We start from the raw sequence: 23,385 nt of genomic DNA, 5'->3' as shown, positions 1-23,385 counted from the left end.
CCGATACGTAGCACGGTGCTCAGGGGCCGAGATCCAATACGTATCACGATACTCAGAGGCCGATCCGATACGTATCACAATACTGAGGGGCCGAGGTCCGATATGTATCACAATACTCAGGGACTGATGCAATACTTATCACGATACTCAGGGGCCGATCCAATTCATATCACGATACTCAGGGACCGATCCGATACGTTTCACAATACTGAGGGGCCGATCCGATGCGTATCACGATACTCAGGGGCCGAGGTCCGATATGTATCACGATACGCAGGGACTGATGCAATACTTATCACGATACTCAGGGGCCGATCTGATGCGTATCACGATACTGAAGGGGCGATCCGATACGTATCACGATACTCAGGGGCCGAGGTCCGATACGTATCACAATACTCAGGGACTGATGCGATACTTATCACGATACTCAGGGGCCGATCTGATGCGTATCACGATACTGAAGGGGCGATCCGATACGTATCACGATACTCAGGGGCCGAGGTCCGATACATATCACGATACTCAGGGACTGATGCGATACTTATCACGATACTCGGGGCCGATCCGATTCGTATCACGATACTCAGGGGCCGAGGTCCGATACGTATCACGATACTCAGGGACCGATGTGATACTCATCATGATACTCAGGGGCCGATCTGATACATATCACGATACTGAAGGGGCGATCCGATACGTATCACGATACTCAGGGGCCGATTCGATACGTATCACGATACTCAGGGGCCAACCCGATATGTATTGCGATACAGTAATTATGATGAAGTAATGTTTACCATAAAATTTTGAAAAGAAAACAGTCATATGTCCAAAGTTTATAAACCAAATGCCCTTTGACATTTATTGAAGTGTTAAAACCCCTTACCCCCCGCCGTAACTGAGCGCATTTTCTCCAGTTCAGCTTTACCCAAATCTAAAATCTTCTCGACTGGAGTTTACAGCCTATAGGCCAGTGTAACGCCTCATTTGAAAGCTAAGACCTTCAAAACTGATCTTAACTTCTTTGTCACATTTTTCTCATGTTTTCGTAGTTCTTTTGTCATGTTTTTTGTTGTTTATTGTTGCTTTAACATCACTCACGGTTCTTTTTTTAGGCTTTTTTGTTGCTTTTTCATCACTCTTTAGTCATATTTTTTGTTGCTTATCAATCATGTTGCTTCTCTCTCTGGCCTGTTTTTGTTGCTCTGTTGCCGCTTTTTTTGTCACTTTATGTTGCGTTTTCATCCCTGTTTCTGTTGCCATTTTGACATTGCCAAACTGTAGACAATGTGCTCAATGTGGAGGCAGGGGTTAAGAAATTGAAAAGGGCATTAACACCAAATGAAACAAAGTGCTGTGTAACTGTTACTGGAAAACAAAGAAGTGCAGGATATACTGTGTCCAAACACAAGTATTGAAAGTATTGCGATACTTGATGAAGTGTCAAGTATTGCGATCCAGTTCAAATCTCACCTCAGTCTTTGTTTTTCCCCAAATGATGCTCTAACACACAGTAAATAATTGTGTTGTGTTTAACAATACACATAGAGGGTCATTTATCAAGTGCTAAATAGCAAGTGAAAGCTGGAAAATAGAATTGCATGTATTACAGGGTTCTGTTGCTGATGCACTTTTGTGTGTGCCACATGTTTTGTACGTGAGCAAACCCTAGGTAAAGGACCCCCATAATGTTTATTACAGTGCAGCTGAGCTAAATAAGGAGTGCGTGATTTTAGTTGTAATTTGCGGTGCCTTCTATTCCTGCTCCAAAGCAATTATTGTCCAATTATAGACAAGAGAGACACACCAGCAATGCTATGTTGTTATTACTGTATGTCCACTATGCCAACAAGCTTTTGACTGACCCTTATAGTCGTTACTTTGTTATACTATTCATCCACAGTGAGGCGATATCGCTCCCTGCTCTTAATCCTGTCAATGGCTTGCAACAAAGAACAAAATTAAAAAACACGGCAGTCTTTAGTAAAAGGTTTTTACACATGGACACGACTGTAATGCCACTAGAGCTCATGAACTCTGTCTCACATGATGTCTGCTGTCCTCTACCCGCCTACTGGGCATCGTTCACTATGATCCGTGTGAGACTTAACAAATCCCAGTTAAGTGTGAAAGACAACAGCAGAAAACTGATAAAAACCAAGCATATCTCAGTGCAGTCGTCCCATTCATTTTGCCTCTTGCTTACTCTTATTGACCAGACGTTACGCGGGCCTCACTTAAAGCACCACTAATCACATCTTATACCAAATACTTCTCATTCTCTCAGCACCGCCTTGTAATTCCACTGTACAACATTTACTGTAAACATTCAAGCGACCAGAAGCTTGTATTTACTGGCCGAAACAGGAAATAGCTTGATGCTCCCTGTCACCTCTCAGTAGCAGTTTTGGTGGGACACAGTTACTTAACTCTGCAGCCTGAATCCCATGCTAAAAAGTATGATATGTTGGAGGGTGCGCCTTGCTCACTTACTGTTTTAAAGTGGCACTTCACAAAATAGACAAGATATGCAGAGAATCATACAAATCCTACCTTGTAATACGGCAGTGATATCGACAATTTTAGATATCCCGTAGATAGAGAGGTCTTGCTTCCTTTCCATGTTGCAAAACACGCCACATTGGTATAGGTTCATCATTTTGTAGCACATAAGAAGAGCCCCCCATGAAAAGTAGTTGCTGAGAATAGTCAGTTTGCACAAGTCTCATTTCATTGTTTGTTTAAGAACGCACACAGACGCAGGATCCCTCTTCATTGTTACAGTTTCCATGGTTTGTCCAAACACAAGTCGTTTTGGATTCTGACCTACAGGAAGCAGAACGTCTTTGTGTTATTCTCGACTTGAATAGAGCTTTACCGTGTGTGTTGTTTTAGCTGTTTCTTACTATTTTCTATCACCACAACTCTGTGTTATTTATGAGTGACTATTGTTACAGTAAAATAATATACACGTACTGACCTGCTTGCTGCTCATTGGTTTATATTAGGGGATGCACAATTTTGGAAAACTACCTAGTCAGACAGAAGTATCTGTTCATAATTCAATTCCTTTAATGAGAAAACTAAACAATGAACTGGTCACAGCAAGAGTCACATGCATTTCAGAACATGTTTAAAGAGTTCTAAACAATGTGGTGGCAAGTTTTAATGAATCCCCATGGAAACAGATTATGTAGTTACTATATTCGGTGGATATTTCCTAAATATTGTAATTGCACCTAAATAATCCTTTTGATGGTGATTGTGGAGCCTAAATTGATATTACATACTGTATGATGCATACCTTATAAAGGAACTGTGGGGCACCAAATGTAAAAAGGCAACAGAAGGGATGACAAAAACAGCATAAAAACGTGTTGTCCAATTTTTTTAAAATGTATATATTTACTGTAATTTCTTCACCTTTAGCAACATTTTTAAACATTTCGAGTAACTTCTTCTGTTGTAGAGCGTTGTAGAGACCGCCATGATCAAAAGTAAAGGCGCCAAGCTGACCACTGGAAAACACCCGCTGTGTCACTACAAGGTCAAATCACGCACAAATAGCTTTTTTTTTTCACCTAAAAAGTTGCATGATGCACCTTTAAAGCAGTACTAAGTAACTTGTTTACCTTAATAAATCCTTTCCGTAGTTCCTCTGGGGGTAATACAAGTGTTAATGGGATGATTGGGGGGTCTTTCATCTTCAACTTCCCTGCACCGGGTCGGAGCCACCAATACACACTAATAACGAATCCGCAGTGGCTCAGTGTTTATTTTAACACTGAGCCACTGCGGAATTGACTTATAATGTACTTTTGGTGGAATGTTATTATTTTTTGCACCCGATCTCTACAAAAGCAAATGCCACCACTCCAGTATTTTCCCCATAGTGACACAAGGGACACGGGAAACCTTTTAAGCATCAGTAACGTCTTTGTGTGCGGTGGTGATATAGTTGCACATTTCGATTACTATTTTTGAATCGGAGACAGCATTGTGTAATCTTCCATTTTCAATCTTTCCTACACCCACCTTAATTTCTCAACCTCGAGTCACACCTTGTTGCCTCTTGGTTATTGCCCCATGCCATGTCATACCTGTTGCACGGGGATGTTTTGTGAAAGTGTCCCGCGGGGTTATGACTAATGAGTTTAAGTGGGAGGAGGAGGCTGGTCTGAGGAAAAGAGTGAGTGAGTTTTTAGGGCGTGCAGGTTTTTTAGTATAATTTTTCCACGTTTGCTAGTTCTTTTGCCCCGCGGCCTGGCGTGGGACCAGCCTGACTGCAACATGACACAGGTGCTGCTCCGAGCGAGGAGTGGCTCTCCTGGCACAAAGACTGAACTGCTGTAACTTATATCGTCCTCAGCGCATGGCTTGTGTGTTGATTGTGTTCGTGGCAGCTGCAGCTTCCTGGAGGTGTGGGATAACGTGTCTTCAGTCTATGCCCTATTCTGTTCAGCAAGTGCCTTTGAAAGTCCAGGGGCTGAAAAACCTTGTGATTTGGATGAGCAATATTGCAGTACCATTTCAACATGGTACTTTCCATTCAGTTGAACCTTTTACCCCCGCCTGAACCAAACACATTTTCTCTAGTTCTGCTTTACCTAAATCTAAGAGTTTCTCAACTGGAGAGCAACAGTGTAATGCCTCATTTGTAAGCTAAGACTTACAAAACTGAGCCTAACTGTTTTGCAATGTCACCCTGCATTTTTGTCACATTTTGGTCATATTTTCATCTCTTTTTTGACGCTTTTTAGTTGTGTTTGTGTTGCTTTTTTGCCAACTTTTTGTCACGTTTTTGTCGTATTTTGGTTGCATTTTTATTCTCGTTTTCGTCGCTATATGGATGCTTTTAGATTTGGGTACGATCGCCCCCACCTGAACCGAACACATTTTCTCCTAAGAGATTAAATTGTAGCACATTATAATTATAATATGATATAATATATAATTTTTTATATATCGATTTCAATCAAAATAAGACTTTAACACCAAAACAAGGCTCAAATGGAACAAGGCTAAATGCAGTTGTAGAACTAGAACTAAAACTGAACTTTTGAACATGTATTAGATACATGCATTTTTTATTTTAGGCTGAGTCTGCAATAAATATGTTGATCTCAGTCAGTTTTGCGATATATTGTGGCTTCTCGCGATCCGGATATTGCATCTCCAAATATACAGTATTTGTTGCAAGCCTATTGGTAATTTTTTCCGGCCAGTGAGATGATTTGCAACCAAATCACAATTTAAAGAGTTTCCATTAGCGAATTAATGACAATTATCAACACTATTCTTAATTAAAGCTGGGATTTTTGCTGCTTAATGTAGGATCTGTCAAACTACGGCCCGCGGGCCAAATCCAGCCCGTGAGATGATTTAACCCGGCCCTTGACTAATAGAGCACAAATCCCTGAGTATGTCAAAAAAAAAAAAGTAAGTCTCTAGCCCATTCCTGCGCAGAGTTATGATTTTTTAAAACTAACTAACCAGTATACTCATTCCAGCCACTAGGGGGCCACTTAAATAAATAAAAAAGAATTGCACACGTGTCCAGCAGAGGGCACTGACATAATAAGAGATCAGGATATAAACAACACATTATAGCCACGTGGTAAATGAAGCTGTGGAGTGAATGAATAATGTCTACAGTGTACTTTGTGTAACTTGTGAGACTGGCTTGTAAAGCACAATACAAGTGTAAGCAGTTATTACTTTAGTCACATTACGCAATGATGTTTTATTTGAAAATAGTAGCTGTTGGGATGACTGTGCCAGGCCCATCACAGTCAAGAACGACAATGTGGCCCCCAGAGAAAAAAAGTTTGAGGACCCCTGCTCTAGCCACTGACTCATGGTCACCAATACAGAACTAATACCCGTATTTCACTCTGTGTGGGCCTTGGCTTATTCTATATAAAACTTTAACTCTCTAAACATGTTGTAAAAATCCAATTGATTCTGGTAACAGTTTGGCAGTTCATATTTCAGTCTTTGTCTCAAATGTTAATTTTACTGGACATGAAATGTGCACAAGGCCCAAGTGAAGTGTGAAAGGAAAGGACTATGAATGATTAAGATAAACGTCTGTGAAACCTACAGAGTCACACAGTAGTATTATGTACTTCTTACAGCACACTTTTAGTCATATTGTTGTAGTAAAAATATAGTACGTCATGCCTTACGTTTAAACCTCAACCTACTCTGTTTCTGTTGTTACAAGTTACTCTTGTTTTGAAGCTTTTACATCACCGTCAGGCGCCGGTCGAGGTTCATTATGAAACCGTTACGACCCAGGTCAAGAGGTGAGGTCAGAGGTCAATGGGTCGTCAACTCACTCACTCACAACAAACTGTTTGTTCAGTTCACTATGTTAATCCAGTGAAGGTCAGCAGTCTCACTTCAAGATTCTGTTGTTGTTGTTGTAATGATGATGAGATTTATATACTAAAGAAAACAAAATAGCACACAAGAAAAACACTTAAATACAGTGCCTCTCGAAAGTATTCATACACCTTGAACCTTTGCACATTTTGTCATGTTTACAACCCTAAACATAAAGATTTTATTTTTATTTTTTTACTGAACGTTCACACACAAGTAACCGACAACTGTGAAGTGAAAGCAAAATGATACATGATTCTGTTATTTTTCAAAAAATAGAAAAGTGAAAAGTGGGGCGTGCATAAGTATTCATACAGCATATTCTGAGTGCATTAAATTGCCTTTATAACATTCCTAATGACTCCAGAATGTTCACACCTTGGCCTAACGGTTAAATAGAGGCCACCTGTGTGTAATCTACAGGGATAAAGCTGTGGAGAAGTTTAAAGCAGCATTAAGTTATACAAAGATTTCCCAAGATTTAAACATCTCCCGGAGCAACTGTTCAATCCATCATTCGGAAATGGAAAGAGTAAAGCACCACTGCCAACTTACCAAGACACGGCTGTTCACCTAAACTAACAAACTGAACAAGGAGAGCACTGGTCAGAAATACAACCAAGTGCCCCAAGATAACTCTGGAGGGGCTGTGAAGTCCTGCCGCTGAGCTGGGGGAATCTGTACATGGGACAACTATAAGTCGTATCTACACAAATCTGGCCTTCATGGACGAGTGGAAGAAGAAAGCCATTATTGAAAGGAGGCCATAAAAAGCTGTGTTCTCATATGGAGAACATAGCTCCATGTGGAAGATGGAGCTTTGGTCAGATGAGACAAAAATTGAACTTTTTGGCCCAAATGCAAAACGTTATGTATGGAGGAAATCTGACACTGCTCATGGTCCTGAGTGCACCATCCCCAGTGTCAAATATACGGGGGGGAGCATCATGCTGTGGGGCTGCTTTTCCTCAGTGGGGACTGGGGAGATTGTAAGAATAGTTGGGAAGATGGATGGAGCCAAATACAGGGACATTTTGGAGGAAAACCTGCTGGAGTCAGCAAGAGAACTGAGGCTGGGGCGGAGATTCACCTTCAGCAGGACAATGACCCTAAACACAAAGATAAATCTACAATGGAATGGTTCAATAAAAACATATTAATGTGTTAGAATGGCCCAGTCAAAGTCCTGACCTAAATCCTATTGAAAATCTGTGGAAAGGTCTGAAAACTGCTGTTCACAAACGCTCTCCTTCTAATGTGACAGAGCTGGAGTTGTTTTGTAAAGAGGAATGGGCTAAAATGTCACTCTCTACATGTGCAAATCTTGTAGAGTCAAACCCCAAAAGACTTGTGCTGTTATTACAGCAAAAGGGGGTTCCACAAAGTATTCATGCATGCTGTATGAATACTTATGCACGCCCCACTTTTCGGTTTTCTATTTTTTGAAAAATAACAGAATCATGTATCATTTTGCTTTCACTTCACAGTTGTCAATAAATAAAAATAAAATCTTTATGTTTAGGGTTGTAAACATGACAAAATGTGCAAAAGTTCAAGGTGTATGAATACTTTCGAGAGGCACTGTACTTGAACCTCTGCCACTGTAAATGTATTTATTTCCTTGGTCCTTTGCAGATTTCTTTTTTCCGTCTGAGTAAATAGCACTTTTATTGACCGTCTCTGACCTGCTCGGTTTCCTCTCACTTCTCACTCCACACATACCTCGGATTCTTGCTGTATATCTGAACTTTCTACAAACACAAACAAACCTGATAGTGAAGAGATTAACCCGTCATTGTTTCACAAAGCCGGGCTACTTGATAGAAGTAAAACAACATGCAATGTTTAACTATTTTAAACCATATATGCTCACTTATTAGGACTAGTTTGAATGACCTTTGATTAAAAAACAAGTTTGGTTACACTAGCATACGTACACTAGCATACGTACACTAGCATACGTACACTAGCATACGTACACTAGCATACGTACACTAGCATACGTACACTAGCATACGTACACTAGCATACGTACACTAGCATACGTACACTAGCATACGTACACTAGCATACGTACACTAGCATACGTACACTAGCATACGTACACTAGCATACATACACTAGCCTACTTACACTAGCATACGTACACTAGCTTACGTACACTAGCATACATACACTAGCATACGTACACTAGCATACATACACTAGCATACGTACACTAGCATACATACACTAGCATACATACACTAGCATACGTACACTAGCATACGTACACTAGCATACGTACACTAGCATACGTACACTAGCATACATACACTAGCATACGTACACTAGCATACGTACACTAGCATACGTACACTAGCATACATACACTAGCCTACTTACACTAGCATACGTACACTAGCATACATACACTAGCATACATACACTAGCATACATACACTAGCCTACTTACACTAGCATACGTACACTAGCATACATACACTAGCATACATACACTAGCATACGTACACTAGCCTACTTACAGTGAGGAGCCTTACCGGTTACTGATGTCCCTGCAGGTTGGAGTGTTGTCACCGGTCCCGCTGCTCCCATGTGGCTCAACAATAAAACTTTCCATTGCATGACGTCAGATATTGCTCTTGAAATAGTATCAAGCGTGGCACGGTTGGACAGGCTTTAAATAAACTACTCCCAGGTTGTTGTTCTAGTTATTTTTTTCCGGTACGTTGCAAGTTTCTCTACTCTGTTGTTTTGTCCGAGAATGTTTGTTTACAGTGACGTCTTTCAGCGCTAGTTTTTATGAGCCCCGCTACTGTTTTGTGGTTTGTTTATGTTTATGCTGGATGACTCATTCCTGATAATATATCTTTGTTTTTATTGCTGAAAGGGAAAGCAGAAAAATACATGCTGGTGTGAGGCGCATTTTCCTGATGTTATAGCTTATCTTTCCATTTATAGATTTTAGATTTTAAGATTTAGGGGTAGCTTGTTGAACGCAGTGAGCTGAGTCCACACATTTTGGTTTTATTGTTTAACAAAGGTCAAATAATCTTGTCTGCACAGTATTTCCAATACTTTTCTATGGCTGCTGTCATCATATTATAACCATTATTTTTTTTTTTTGCTACTACTTGTGTGGTTCTTTGTCAGTGTTTCAAATACGTTGACAATAAAATAGTGTTGCTACTTCAATACGACCCATTAAGACGGTGTTTTTGGTGTTTGGTTTTTCTTATTAACTGTAGCCTCAGCAGTTTGGAAATTTCACCCATTTTGGCTTAATTGCAAACAATAGAACAGCCTTATTAAGTAAAATATCTGACCTTATAGGTTAAAGTTGGTCTATCATGCCGAATTGATAGTTATAAACATTATTGTTGGCACCCCAGCATTGATCGCTGATGTTTTCAATCTGAAAAAATAATAATAATAATGATGATGAGGGCCGGGACTTGTTTCAATTAATTACGATTAATTACGATGAATTACGATGAATCACGATTAATTAGGTTAGTGTGATTAAAAGTATGACTCAAAATGAATCACACTTTACTTTAGCAGCACTTTTTCAGTAAATTTTTCCTGCTGAGGGACAAACAGTGTGTAAAGCCAAAAACGATCTTACTGTCAAACTTGTTCATTCACACAGTTAAACATAAACTTATTTAAAAAGAGAATTCTCCAAAATAAATCAAACTGCGTCTGTCTTTGACGTCTTTGAGGCCTCACATTTCCACCAAAAAAGTTCAAATGTAGGAAAATACAAAGAAGTATCTAAAAGGTACAATGCAACCTCTAAATAAATTATGCTTGAATGCGATTATTGTGATGAATTAATTACAAAGGCCATAATTAACTCAAATGAAGATTTTAATCGAGCCCAACCACTAATAATGATATGTAAGAATAACATTGTTTGGGGGACAGAGGAGGTTGCCTGGAGCTCCCCCTGCAGGCAGCAGTGGGAATCACACACTTTCAGTTTCTGCTAACAGTGGCTGACAACTTTGTTGTGTTTAACAGCTCAGAACAGAATGTACAGAGTACAGGTGATAGACTGTGGGCTTTAAAAAGGTGGAGGTGGAGAGTTTTGTTTCATCTATGATGCAATAATATCTAGGAAATACAAAGTTGAAGAAGAAACGACCAGAGTGAACAACATTTCCCAAACTGCCCGAATGAAGTGAAATACTACTCAAGGTACATTGTTGATGAGAGAACAACTCATCGATAAAAAAAAGCAGTTTTTCATGATGTCGCCTTTAAAAGTAGCATTGTTTGAGTGCTCTTGTTCTTTATAGATTAATTCATAGATTTATAGATGAATTTTGAATTGAGATAGAAGCTATGGACAAGTTGAGACTTGCAAAAAGCAAGCAAACATTATCCATTGACAGTTTCTTCTAGCTCAGTCAGCTCTAAATTGTTGTGGGAAACAAAAACAGGTTGAATAACATTTGACAGGGTCTCGTTTTTCAACATCATTCTTTCAAACCAAAACAAAACTTTCACATAGTCGCCTCTTTCTTTGTTTTGGGGCAGAAACCTGAACCTCTTTGTCAGATTCTTATCAGCAACAGAGTAGCTTTTACCTTTTATCCCAAAACACCAGTGAACATTTTTAGCGGCAACATTTAGGGACAGATGCCTAACTCCAGCGAGCTCATTAAAAAAGAAGATTGAGACTTACCAAGTACCAAACTAAACAAGCAACAATCATTCCTGAACTACCACCGAGCCTATGTACCTGGCAAGCTTTTAAAAACATGTCAGAGTCTATCCACACGTGTTTGCATCTTGTCACTCAACAACATGAGGCATTTGCAAAACACATTTTGACAAATGTACCATAATTGTTTGAGGTGTAAAACAAAACCATCCATACCCGAAGAACTGGTTTGTTGTAAAGGGTTGGCTCTTTGAACCCTGCGGGTTTCACAGTTGACAGACTGGCCTTTTGCCAAAAGATTTAATAACAGCTTTTATATCAAGTTTCAGACTTCATTTGACACATTTGTGCCCATTTATACAAAATAATAAATTATGAGGGAATTTCAAGAGGAATTGTGTGAGTGAACTTTGACCTTTCAAAATAGAAAGTGATTTTTGTTACAGGCACAATATTACACATTTATGTAATTATATGAAAACCCATTTAGTTTCAACCACTAGGCGAGAGAATAAACCGAAAAGTCTGCCTTAGTAAGAGCATACAGTGCAACTGTAACAAACAGGAAGACACCATTTGTTATTTATTTTATTTATTTATTCATTGTTTTACAAGGTAAATCCATCTCTCATTTGCAATGACAACCTAGCCTAGCTGTATCTGAAGGCAATACAAATAATACAAAACCATTTTACAAAAGAGCACTCACATCAGAATCAATAATAACAATTTAAACATGTGCACTGATCTTGGGGGATTGCAGAAATTGAGTGTTTGAAGGATGCAATTGGCACACATGAAGTGAGCTTTAGAGTTCGGAGTATAGGATTCCAGTCGTCTCGTCAGAAGCAGAGAATTGAAATGAAAATAGGATGTGCGGACTTTTAGAAGACAAAGGTTTATGTAACTACTGTGCTCTGTGGAGTTCTAGTCTGTAGGAGCCATACTTAAAGCCATAGTTTCTCTCTCTTCGCTGACTTCATGTGTGCACGGTGGCGCAGTGGTTAGAGCTTGTACTTTACAGCTAGATGGTCCTGGTCCTTTCTGTGTGGAGTTTGCATGTTCTCCCCGTGTCTGCGTAGGTTTCCTCCGGGTACTCCGGTTTAACCTACCACTAAAAACATGTACAATCGGTGAATCCTCCAGCCAGGTGTTTCTGACCATCAGCCTGGCTCCACATCTGGAGATGGGTCCCCGGGCTCCTTTGTCCCAGCGGCGTCGAAGGATGGGTCAAATACAGAGGACCAATTTTGTTGTACAGTGTTGTATAATGACAAATAAAGAACCTTAAAGGGACTATACGGTTCATTTGTTTTAAACTAAGTATTTTCCTCCCCCTTCATGTTCCAGCCATGTCCTAATGTGTAGAATGAGCTCAGACCTGTTCATCACAACTGCCTCTAAAATCCTGCACTCAAAAAGTTGTTAATTCGGGTCCGAAGTGCCGTCATGCTCGAGCTTAATATAGAAGCTGCAGTTACGCGTAAGACCTGAGGTGGCAGTAGTGAATCTAATATGACTAACTTGCGTCTAGTCCCTTTAACCATAACCCACTGTGCAGACATCCAGGGAGTGACGAAAATAGGATCCATCAGCCGACAGGTGGCATTCAGTTTGTAACATTCATCCTTTATTCTACTTTCTCATGATGGAAAATGCTAATGCAGTACTTCTATAAAGTGAATGGAGGATGAATTTGACATACATTTAATCTGGACTCTCTTTGCCCCCTCAAATACCATTCACCCAGGCCGAGAACAGGCAGCGTTATAATGGCTTTGCTCTTGACGCTATCATTAACCTCAGAAGTTGTACAGAGTAAATAAGAAGGCCCCGTCGGAGTATATTTGACTTTTCCTTCACTGTTTTAGCAGCCTGCAGCAGCGTGTGATAAGGCGTTGCCACGGCTCGTTTGAGGACACGCCCGCTTACTGGAGAAGTTTAGACCTGTTCACAAAGACAGCTCCTCGGGACAATGAGCAGGTTGGAGTCTGTCTTAGATTGGGTAAATAGACATAGAGAGGCAGGAAATACAGTCATAATTACAGGGAAGATCCCCATACGGCAGTTGTCTTAGTAACGTATAATGAGTAGTGCATGCTCGCATCACTGAATAAGAAATGATATACAGTTGCCAATTAATTTAGGTGGATAGTCAAAACTGCTTAAAAAAAACGGAAAATCCAGACTAAAAGTGAACTGCAGTGATATGTTGTGCAGCCCAAGACTAAACAGTTTTCTGCGATTTGGTTGACCGGGGTCCTCAATAATAATGTTTTAAATGGTCATTTCCCGAAGATTACAGGACTTTCTCACAATGAGCATTTCACTGGGGAGCTGTGTGTGAGACCCTGTCCCACAGTCCCAGTCAGAACAATATGAAACAGTCTGTTGTATAATCTTAATCCGCTTACTTTTGAACCCTACAGCAAACCCAGGCCAGTGCGAGGGTTTTACTTCCGAAATGTGCACAAGTATGATGACCTGTGACAAATGTGTAACGTACAGCAGTGTTTCCCTTTGCAAGCACGTAGGCAGGTACGGGGCAGGGGACGGCGAGTGTGGCTGGAGATGGTGGAGAGTTCTTCATCGACTAAAATCCAGGGGCCAAATCTCCCAATCGTGGCCTGAAGTAAAGCACCACTTTCCACTACTGCTAATTTTCTATTATGATCCAGTGCCATGTGGAAATATTAACAGAAATGACAATATTCAGCATTGTATAGTAATATTTATAATACAAATATTTGTACTATATGCATGAGGTCCGGATCTGACTTTGCTTTCTTCTGACTTTGAAGGTACTTGAAAATATTTCACATAAAAATGTTGTTTTTATGTTGAATAGTATTTGACAAAATAAGACTTTATGGATCTCTGAGCTGTTTGTCACTTTGTTGGCTTAAAGCTATTTAACCTCTAAACTCCCGCCTTAACCAAGTGCATTTTATCTGGTACGGCTTTATCCAAATCTAAAAGCTTCTTGACCTGAGCTTACAGCCTATAGGCCAGAGTAACACCTCATTTGAAAGCTAAGACCTACAAAACGGATCTAAACAGATCTTTTTCCTTGTGTTGTTGCCGTATTGTCGTCACTTTTTACATTTTCTTTTTCATCTAATTTCTGCCACTATTTTGTTGACTTTTTGTCACTTTTTTGCTGCTGTTTTGTTGCTTTTTGTCGGTTGCTTTTTGGTGTTTTTATTTGGTCACTTTTTGGATACTTTTGCGTTTTTGTCTTTGTTTTCTTCTTGTTTTTGTCGCTATTTTGGTGCTTGTTTCAAAAAACGTTTTTGGGTAATGCCAAACCGGAGATAATGTGCTCAGTTCAGGTGGGTGTTAAGAGGTTCAAAGCTATTTTAGAGTAAAGGGTATGTATTATATAGTACTGGATACAATACACCAATATATTAATATAAAAAATATATAGTAATGATGACTGTATATGGTGAAAATTAACAGCAGAAAAGTCCACATCTAAATGACTCTGTATTGCAATTTTAAAATCTCTATTTATAAGTCACATTGTTTATTATATATATCTTTACCATTGGATGAAGGTGATCATGTCTGAAAGCCAGTATTTCCGGCTGCTGCGTGTCACACATAAACAGAGCGGGTTAGGGCTGCCGTGTTGTAAAGGACACGCCTGAGGGAACCATCCTCCTCTGTTTCCACACGAAACACGATCGTCCTCAAAATCCTATTGTTTTCAACCAGGAACAAGACTGTATCCATTACACGCTTCTTCATAGTGTCCACATCATCATCATCACCACTGCTTTTAACAGAGGACAAAGCGCGGAGCAGACACCAGGGGGCAGTAGTTGACCACTGACGACTAGCGGACGGTGGTTCGCATAGGCTTCCAAGTTTTCATGACCTGTATTTAAGTATTTATTTACGTTTTCGTGGTGGCACAAGATGGAAGCCTAATTTATTCTAAAGTCTTGTTTAGTGACCGAGGGCTATTCATGTTATTATAGTGTCAGATAAAGCATGTTCACTGTCCTGTCGCATGTGACTCTGATCTGAATGTTACATATGTTCTTTTCCTAATACAACTATACTCCTGTGTATGTAGGCCTACTGCATAGGCTACGTCTACTTTATTCTTACTTCCAAGGAGTCTATACTTCAAAATATGATCGGCAACTTTGTCAGGACACTATCGTAGCGAATCTGGCGCAGTAAAGGCTCTCCTCAATCTCCTCTCTCTCCCTCCCTCTCTCTGGAGCAGTGTTTGGGGGGGCTGATCTGTGCGTAAAACATCCGTGTTATTTGAGGCGCTCCAGGGATGTAGTGGCGCATGCGCCCTGGGCCCTCTCCGCCACACAGCGCACCTCTGGAGCAGCGCATAGGAGTCATACCAAGCATAGCCTGCGTGTCAGTGCAGTCCACTTACAGCTGGCTGGGAGGACAACTGACGCTACTTTTCTACTTTTCACTCCGCTACTTCCTTTAAATGACCTTTCCCAGTATTCTAAAGTCTGGTAACTGCGGTTTATGTTTTATACCACCTCACCTTTTCAGCGAATTTGTAGCAAAGTAAAGTTGGAGGCTGGGCCTTTAGCTTTCTGACCGTCGCTTGATAAAAAAAAGAAAAAAAAAAGGAGAAAAGCTGGTATTTCTGTAAAACTCGATAAATGTTACTCACAAAGATGGACCTGTTGAACTATCAGTACCTGGATAAAATGAACAACAACATCGGAATCCTCTGTTACGAAGGTGAGCGCTGCGTTTCACACTTTTGCATGCTGCTGCGTTGTTTTGAAAAACTTGGATGTGGTGTTTGCTGTTTGCGCCCGCGGCCGCGCAGGAGGCGCTGTCAGCGGGTCGTAACGTTCTGAACGTGAGACACACGGGCTCCGCTTCGGTCTCTTCTTCACGGGCTTTCTTTTGGTTCTTTGTGTGAATTGACGAAATAAAATGAGGAGAACTTTTGAACCACGAGTTGCGCTCTCTCTGCGTCGTCACGTTGCTGTGTTGCGTGGCCCGGGACAGTGCCTGCTTCTCTCTTCCACTGTTATTAGCTGCAGAAAAGAGCAGCAAGCTAATATTAAGTCAAGGTTCTTTGGGTTACGACGTAGCCTACGTGTGAACGGATGTTGTTTCTTTGTAGCATCGATTGAATCATAATAAAGTCATTGACCTTTAACATTTTTCTCTCACTTTTGTTTTTACTTGAGCTCTTTTCAGAAAGACATGGTGTGTGCCTCCAGGGTCTACTATTGCGTACTCCATCTAGATTAGGCTACTTTTGGCAAATCTTCCAGTGTGTCATGTTGTTGGAAAGCAGGTCGAGGAAAGCTGTCAAATGTGATTGCATCTAATCAAGTGTTATTAAGATGAAATAATGAGAGATTGAATGTGAAGCTTCCTGGAATGCTTGGGATTGTAGATTCTGCCAACAGAGGTATTAAGATTGGTGTTGTTGTTGTTTTTTGTTGTTTTTTTACAGTTTTTGTATCTAATAGTTTTGCAGATGATGTCACAGTTTAGCAACAGAAGCCAGTGTCAATCTGGAGTTATGAAATTGGAGATAATTTGTTTTGACTCTGAGTTGGAAATATTAAGGTTTCAACTAAGTTCATGCATGCCTTTTTTCAGATTCTGACAACCTCCTCCAGTTCATCATGTTTTGTCATTGCTGAAAAGTGTATTTTAATATTACATAGTGTCGTCTTCCACCTTCATCAAGATTGAATGAATAAAACAAAAATGAAACACTTAGATGCATCTTTTTCCTTCCAATGGCCACGAGCATTATGTTTCATCACAGGTAAGGTATATAAGTACATTTATTTCATTGCATTCAACAAGATTGTGAGTCGTGACTCTACCTCTAACATCAACATATAGTTATCATTATTTCCTGTTGGACAAAACCTGTAGGCTGTTGATTTTGAAGTGTCTGGTGCATGAAAGGCAAAAGCCAAGTGGAGAGCGAGACTTGAAATCCAATCTCATCCTGATTTCTGACTGTTTGAAGTTGTGTCAAGAGAAACCGCCTTTGATCATGTGGCTCTAATGAACTCTGGGAGCACAGGGAGCGCGGTGGTCAAGTGCAAAGCATGGAGTTATTGCGGCTGGTTCAGAAATGATAAAGCATTTTCATTTGGCATCGCTGTATCAAAAGGCAGAATCTGGTCCTGAGGTTAAGGAAGTGCAGACAAACAAGAGGCATTTTTTTGTTGAGTGTGTGGTCTGAACTTAAAGCCACACTGCAAAACATTCCAGATCATATGTGGCTATGTCACAAGAAAGAGCAAGTGATATTTTTTGCAGTGGTTTATCAAAATAAAGCATTTGGATGAGAACCTGATGTAAAAGTATATCTTAATATTATGGTGTCTATATTTCCCAAAGCTTCATGTGTGGTCACCTGTTTTGAAAGCAAATCGTCAACATCTATGGAGACAAGCCCAGCAAAGTTACAAGTCAGGTCTGAGGAGACTCAGATCATAGCTTGGATTTTCTGCACTATTTTATCTGTAGATGGAAGCTCCATTAACCTATTAGTATTCAATTAAAATTGCCATGTCAGTTTCATTTCATCATTGGCAGTCAAAAATACTAAAACTGTCTAAAAATTTCCCTCTTTTGAAAGTCTAATTTGAAAAATTAGATTTTGCCATTGTTTGGCATCTTGGTTTAAGTCACAAACATAAAACAACTATTTTTTGCATTGCATGCAATACATGCAGTGGATGCATCCAGAATGACACCCCTCTGTATATTTTATACACAGGGATATCGGTCTGGGCAGGGCGCTCGCTTTTGCCACTGCTGCCAAACTCAAATAAGCAATAAGAAACATTTATTTGCAGTGATGTGTTCGCGAGCAGCATCACTCGTGGGATGCAGAAGTCTCCTTAATAACAATCTACAGGCGGCGCATGGGTAGAGGCGAGAGCTTGATTCTAATCAGTGGTAAATCAATTCAGCATCTTGGTGTCATAAACTTCATAATTGAGTATGAACGCAGAACTGCCAACAACGCCGCTGATTGCCCTTCACTGATTGGTTTATTCCACTTCCTCTGGAAATGTAGTTGATGCCGACTCAATTGCAGAAGTGAGTCTGGATTTTTCCGAACAACTTTTTTGAAGGTCAGTGAGAAAATGGTGTTCTACCAAACAATCTACTGCTTTGAAGGTATAAACATATCACATTGTGGTGACAGAGTAGCTAGCATTTGTGCCTTGCAGCTAAAAGATACCCCCTCCTTCCACCACTCATTTCCAGGTGGCACCTTTCTGTGGGGAATTTGCTTGCACTCCCCTTATCTGGATGGGTGTTCTGGTTTCCCCACATGAACCTAAAACATGCTTGAGTGGCTAATCTGACCCCGGCTAGATACTCCGAGTCCTGACACCCCATGAAGCAATGAAACTAAGCTCTGTTTGCTCTTTTTTTTCCCCCACCCGGCGAGGTGTCTGCCTGGCCATTTAAAGTAAACTGGTGCAATTACTCTGGGATCAAGCGATTTTCAAGTACAAAGCAGAGCAGCTTATCACTATCTAAGCAGGTTTACCTCAAAAGCTTATTTAGCACTGTACATCTGTGTTTCAGCTCAACATCCTGCTAATTCATACAGTTTGCTAAAAGAGGCACAGTGCACACATCTAGTCTGGGATGTTTTGGAAACCTGAAGGCGGATTATGGGTTGTTTCGTTTATGTGTGTGGTGTTGGTTAGGAGGAGAACTCTTTTTCGGTTTCCTCTGGCCTCGCTCCGCTACAGAAGGTCCACAGAGGCACAGAGTGTGGGAGGACGGGCCAGAGTAAAGCAGGAAAACTACCACTGGCCTAAGACTCAGCACGGGGACTTTCCACAGCAAATCAAACTAAACGCATATAAATATGAGGTCAAAAGCGATTGTTCGGAATCGACATTTATTACTTGGCCCGGCGAAGGTGCTCAGATCTTTCACACCAAGTAAATACTCCCTCATGAAGTCTGTGTCACCCTATGTACCACATACGACCACTGAAGTAATACTGAAAGGTTGATTGTTTAAGGTATAGCTTGTGTCTTTTGTACATTTCCAATATTCGAGACCATAGCTGACAGACAGGAGTAGAATCCACAACAAAGTCTCCGGAAAGGAACAATAACTTTTCTTTCTCCTCTTCAGAAACGAAACAGATCTATGTTAGGCAAACAGAACGGCCTCAAGCCCTCTTACAGTATGGGTGCAGCTCAATATTTATAGCGATACGGCTACAATGGGAGTCCCGTCTCGCCGAAGCACTAATTACTCCAAACTGAGAGGGCCTAACCACACAGCCACCAATAAAAGGCTTCTGGAAAGTGATAGATGTTGCTCCATGACACCATGGTTCCTACATGTATATTTAGCATGGTTTCCCAAATGCACCACCGCTCTCTCTCTCTCCTCCCCTTCTGACATGTTCTTGCTCGCCCCGTGGTGTCCCATGGCAACAAAGATGACATCACCGCGTTTGGCCGGACAGCAGTGAAAAGCAGGGTGACAGCAGGATTCAGGACAAATGGCTCATCCCAGGTTAGAGTTTAATAGGGGTAGGAATAAAACAATGCTAGGGCAAACTTCACTAATGGCAAGGAGTGGATTGTATGCCAAGTGTTGGAGAGAAACTGTGGCGTGAAAAGAAGTTGCAATAAGGAGGAAAAAGAGTTTTAAATAGCTTTGCATTTCGGTATTAATCTGCGAAAGGTGGTACTGAATATAACTTTAGGCTCACTCATTCAGAAAATATGGAAACTTTAAATTAGCTTTTTGTATAAATGTTCGCCTTTGTCTTTTTCCCAGGTGAAGGAGGGTTGAGGGCGGACCCCAGGCTCCAGTCTTTGTCCCTGTCTTCTTCTTCCACCATCTCGAACCACCGCACGGGCCCCCCTCCCATCAGCCCCACCAAGAGGAAGCTGAGCGGGGAGCATGCCGACAGCGACGTGGACGACAACGAGCACGTGGCCAAGATGAGCCGACTGTTCGCCGCTCAGCTGTGAGTGTCAATGCACCCAAACCACAAATGGTCTCGGAAAGTTGTCACAACTGGACACTGTAAAATAGGCTTAGAATAATTTCATTTGAAAAATATGCAAAATCTGGTATGTTACTGTGATGTATCCTACCATTACAGTAACATAATATTTTTTTTAATCAATTTTTCAGTTTCCTGCAATGAAGTGATCAAAATAATAGGACGTTTACAGTAAAGACATGTATAAATGTAAAAACCTAATGTGCTGCTGTCGCTTGAGTCTAGTCTCATTGAATACGGTAGTAGTTTTATCACGTAAAGCAATGGTTTAGGCTTTAGAAAGACTTTTGCGAGATTATTATTGTCTACAGTTTGATTTTGCACTCAATAGTAACTAAACTAATTAAATGTTTACTACATGTCTTCAGCCAGCGTTTCCACTCAGGACCCTTCACAGTAACAAACTTGTAACCAGCACTTGGTAACATCTGCTTATGCTTGCATTTCCATTTGCCCCTGCGCTCTTGGAGACTTCTGTTACTAACGTTGTGTCCGGGCAGGCTTGCTTGGACGTTCCACTTTGGGCATGACCAGGTTAAACCGGCACCACGTGGCTCGCTCCTTTTAGCTGGGACCGCACTACAGAAAGATTACTCACATCTCCGGCGTTCCCACATTCCCACTTCCAGAAATTCCTGACATTCTGGAGCTCTCATTGCCCAGGAAAGAGTGTAGGTCTGGGGGTGTAGCAAGTCAGACATACCCCCCCTCCCCTTCCCTCCCTTTTCTCCAAGCTTGTCTTAGTCAGTCATGGGACCGCTGCCATTTGCTATTTATTGCCCGAGACATTAAAAGAGGTATTAGGTGGTCCCACTTTGCAGTTGTGCACGCATACAGGCCCTTGAAACCTAAGCAATACCCACTTGTTTATTAGTTAGAAGAGTAAGTCCGTGGGAAGGAGTGGATTATAAAGTGCACCGTCATTGCCAGAGTTTTATGTAATTCAAGCATGTGTGCACAAAGAAGTTGTTGTTTGGAAAATACTCAGCAGTTTCCAGATAAAGGATAAGTCCAAGGGGTGTTTTGAAAATCAAACTTGAAATCTCTTATGTAAAAAGTCAATATTGCAGTCAAACTGTGTGCATGTTTCTACAGTAGTGTCGTGTTGCTGGAAAATACTTACAAATGAATCCAATTGGTCCCTTCTTTGTTAGAGTTGCTCAATGATAATAAAGAGGGGAAAAAAGAGTAAAAACAAATTCCACAGCCCATTTTTAGGATTTGAGTGACAATATAAGACACAACTCTCATTTTACTCACATTATGTGTGTGTGTATTAGGGCGCTGACTTCATGGTTTATGGACTTTATGGTTTATGGACTTAATGATTATGGTTATCTCGGCAATTTCCCTTTCCTTTGTCCACGTGTGAGATTGTTCTATTAGTATTCTGTAATCTTCCAAATCTGAACTACTGCAAAGAAAGTTGGAAGCAAAACATAAAACGAGGTAAGATTTACTGCCTCTTTCTGACACCTCACTTGCCTCTGGGCCATCCCAACCAGGTCTTATTTTTAGTTTATTATGTGCGTTTCTGTAAGTGCCTCGTGTTGAACGACTTGTTAAAACCTGCATCTGCTGAAGGAGCGTGATTGCACTAAAGTGGAGAATGATGGGTTGTTGTTGTTGCCGAAAAAGTGCAGCTAGAAATAGTGTCTCTAATTAACTGACACGGTGGGACAGTTTTACCTTTTTAACAGCAGTGATTAACCCTGATTTTTTTTTTGTATAACATGTCCTACTCACAGATATATCGGACATCCCTTCTCCATGTTGAATCTTTCCCATGGGTAGTTTTTGTTTGCGTCGACTAGCAAACACTGATTTTAACACAGTTGTAATGTTCGATAACTGTCTTGAATACAACAACAACAAAAAGAAAAAGAAAATTGTCTTCAAAACAAAGCTAAAATTGAACCCATTTAGACAAATCATGACTTAAAGGCCCTATACCTGATTTTTGAAAAACAAATAATGAAACAGGAAGCTGCAGAATTTAAATGTTAGCTGTGGTTCAAATTCATTCCTAACTTTTCTAACATGTGTGGCGTTCTGATTCTTCACAGGGACGAGTTTATCAGCACTTTTGTCAACTTGCAGGGTCACTTTTTAGGGTCTCTTTCAGAGAAATGCTACAAAACTAGCCAACAAGTTTATAAAATTGTTCCAAATCTAAATTTTATGTAGAGGCACAGTGTTTTTCCCGCAAATGTCTGAGTTTTACATACTAAAGGAGGACAAAGCAAATTGTGTCCATTACTAGAACAAAAATCAGGTATAGCACCTTTAACTTCTACATTTTACGGTGCCATGTGCTTTTGGTTGTGTAAATCTCTCCTAATGTTGTAATTTGGCGATATATTGCGTAGCCCTACATCTCACTTACCTTTTTCCTGATGATTGAATTGAATGTAATGTGAATTTGTTCCATCATGTGGTTTAGAGACATTGCAAGATCATTTGCAGTGATTTGGTCGAGGCCTGGACCATCTTGTCTGATAAGTAAAGTTGCACCTTGTAACCCGTTTTAGTCAACTATATTCTAGTCAAACATTCACAAATGCTGACACTAGACGCTTCATATCGCTAAGTCGGAGTATCTTCAAACTTTTAGCAAGTCTCCACAAGCCCCCCACAAATTACAACTTCAGCAGCTTTATCACTTTGTGCTGCTCTACACACAGATGTCCCTATCTCCTCTGTATGTCTTCTGGTGTGTGCACTGATGTGTTTTTGTGGAGATGGGGGGGCGGAGCGTTGAACAAAGGAGGCCTTATCCTGTCCACTGGAGCCTGCGGGCTGGGAGCTTGCCGTGGCCTGCCTCCTGCAAGCCGCTGTGTGCCGAGACCCACCACACTCAGCTGTTTGAGTCCATCTCCTGCAAATAAGGAACACACAGACGGGGTTTCTCTGGGCTTCCTCCAGGGGTTATGTGGGGATGTGTAACTTTGAACTTTATCGCTTCTACTGAACAATTTGCAGTGAAAAAACATCCGTATGGACCCGATTTTGGCTTGACATTACTGGTGTGTGAGAAATATAGAGTTCACGAAATTCCACAGTTATCATGGAAATCTGCCATCTTTGCAGCTGTTACCATTGACTAACATTAGCAAAATACAGTCTAAAAAGTGGAGAAAATAGCCGGGGAACAACTCCGTTAGCTGCTGAGTTACTGCTGGTAAATACATCCAACACACTGCGGTGTCCAAGTGTTTTAATGTGAACAATAAAATAAAATCCCCATTCGTTTACAATTGCTCCACTCCCATAATGCTTAGCGATATGACATCAC

At 40.7% G+C, this 23,385-nt stretch overlaps 1 protein-coding gene across 2 annotated transcripts in view; it reads left to right on the top strand.

Annotated features, from left to right (window-relative positions):
- The window catches only part of vgll4b (vestigial-like family member 4b), a 35,478-nt gene that overhangs the window by 3,532 nt on the left and 8,561 nt on the right, over window positions 1–23,385 (top strand). Inside the window, exons 1-2 of one of the 2 annotated variants that reach the window (XM_079578878.1) lie at window positions 15,387–15,790; window positions 19,859–20,051. In XM_079578878.1, the coding sequence (XP_079435004.1) occupies window positions 15,709–15,790; window positions 19,859–20,051 (275 nt within the window). In that variant the 5' untranslated portion in view covers window positions 15,387–15,708. Of the gene's footprint in view, window positions 1–15,386; window positions 15,791–19,858; window positions 20,052–23,385 lie in introns of those variants that run through there. The other variant, XM_079578879.1, reaches the window with a different exon arrangement.

This window comes from Gobius niger, assembly GCF_951799975.1.
Source record: "Gobius niger genome assembly, chromosome: 20".
Taxonomy (NCBI): Eukaryota; Metazoa; Chordata; class Actinopteri; order Gobiiformes; family Gobiidae; genus Gobius; species Gobius niger.
Note: the sequence above shows the minus strand (reverse complement) of the source record. Positions and strands in the feature narration are given on the sequence as shown.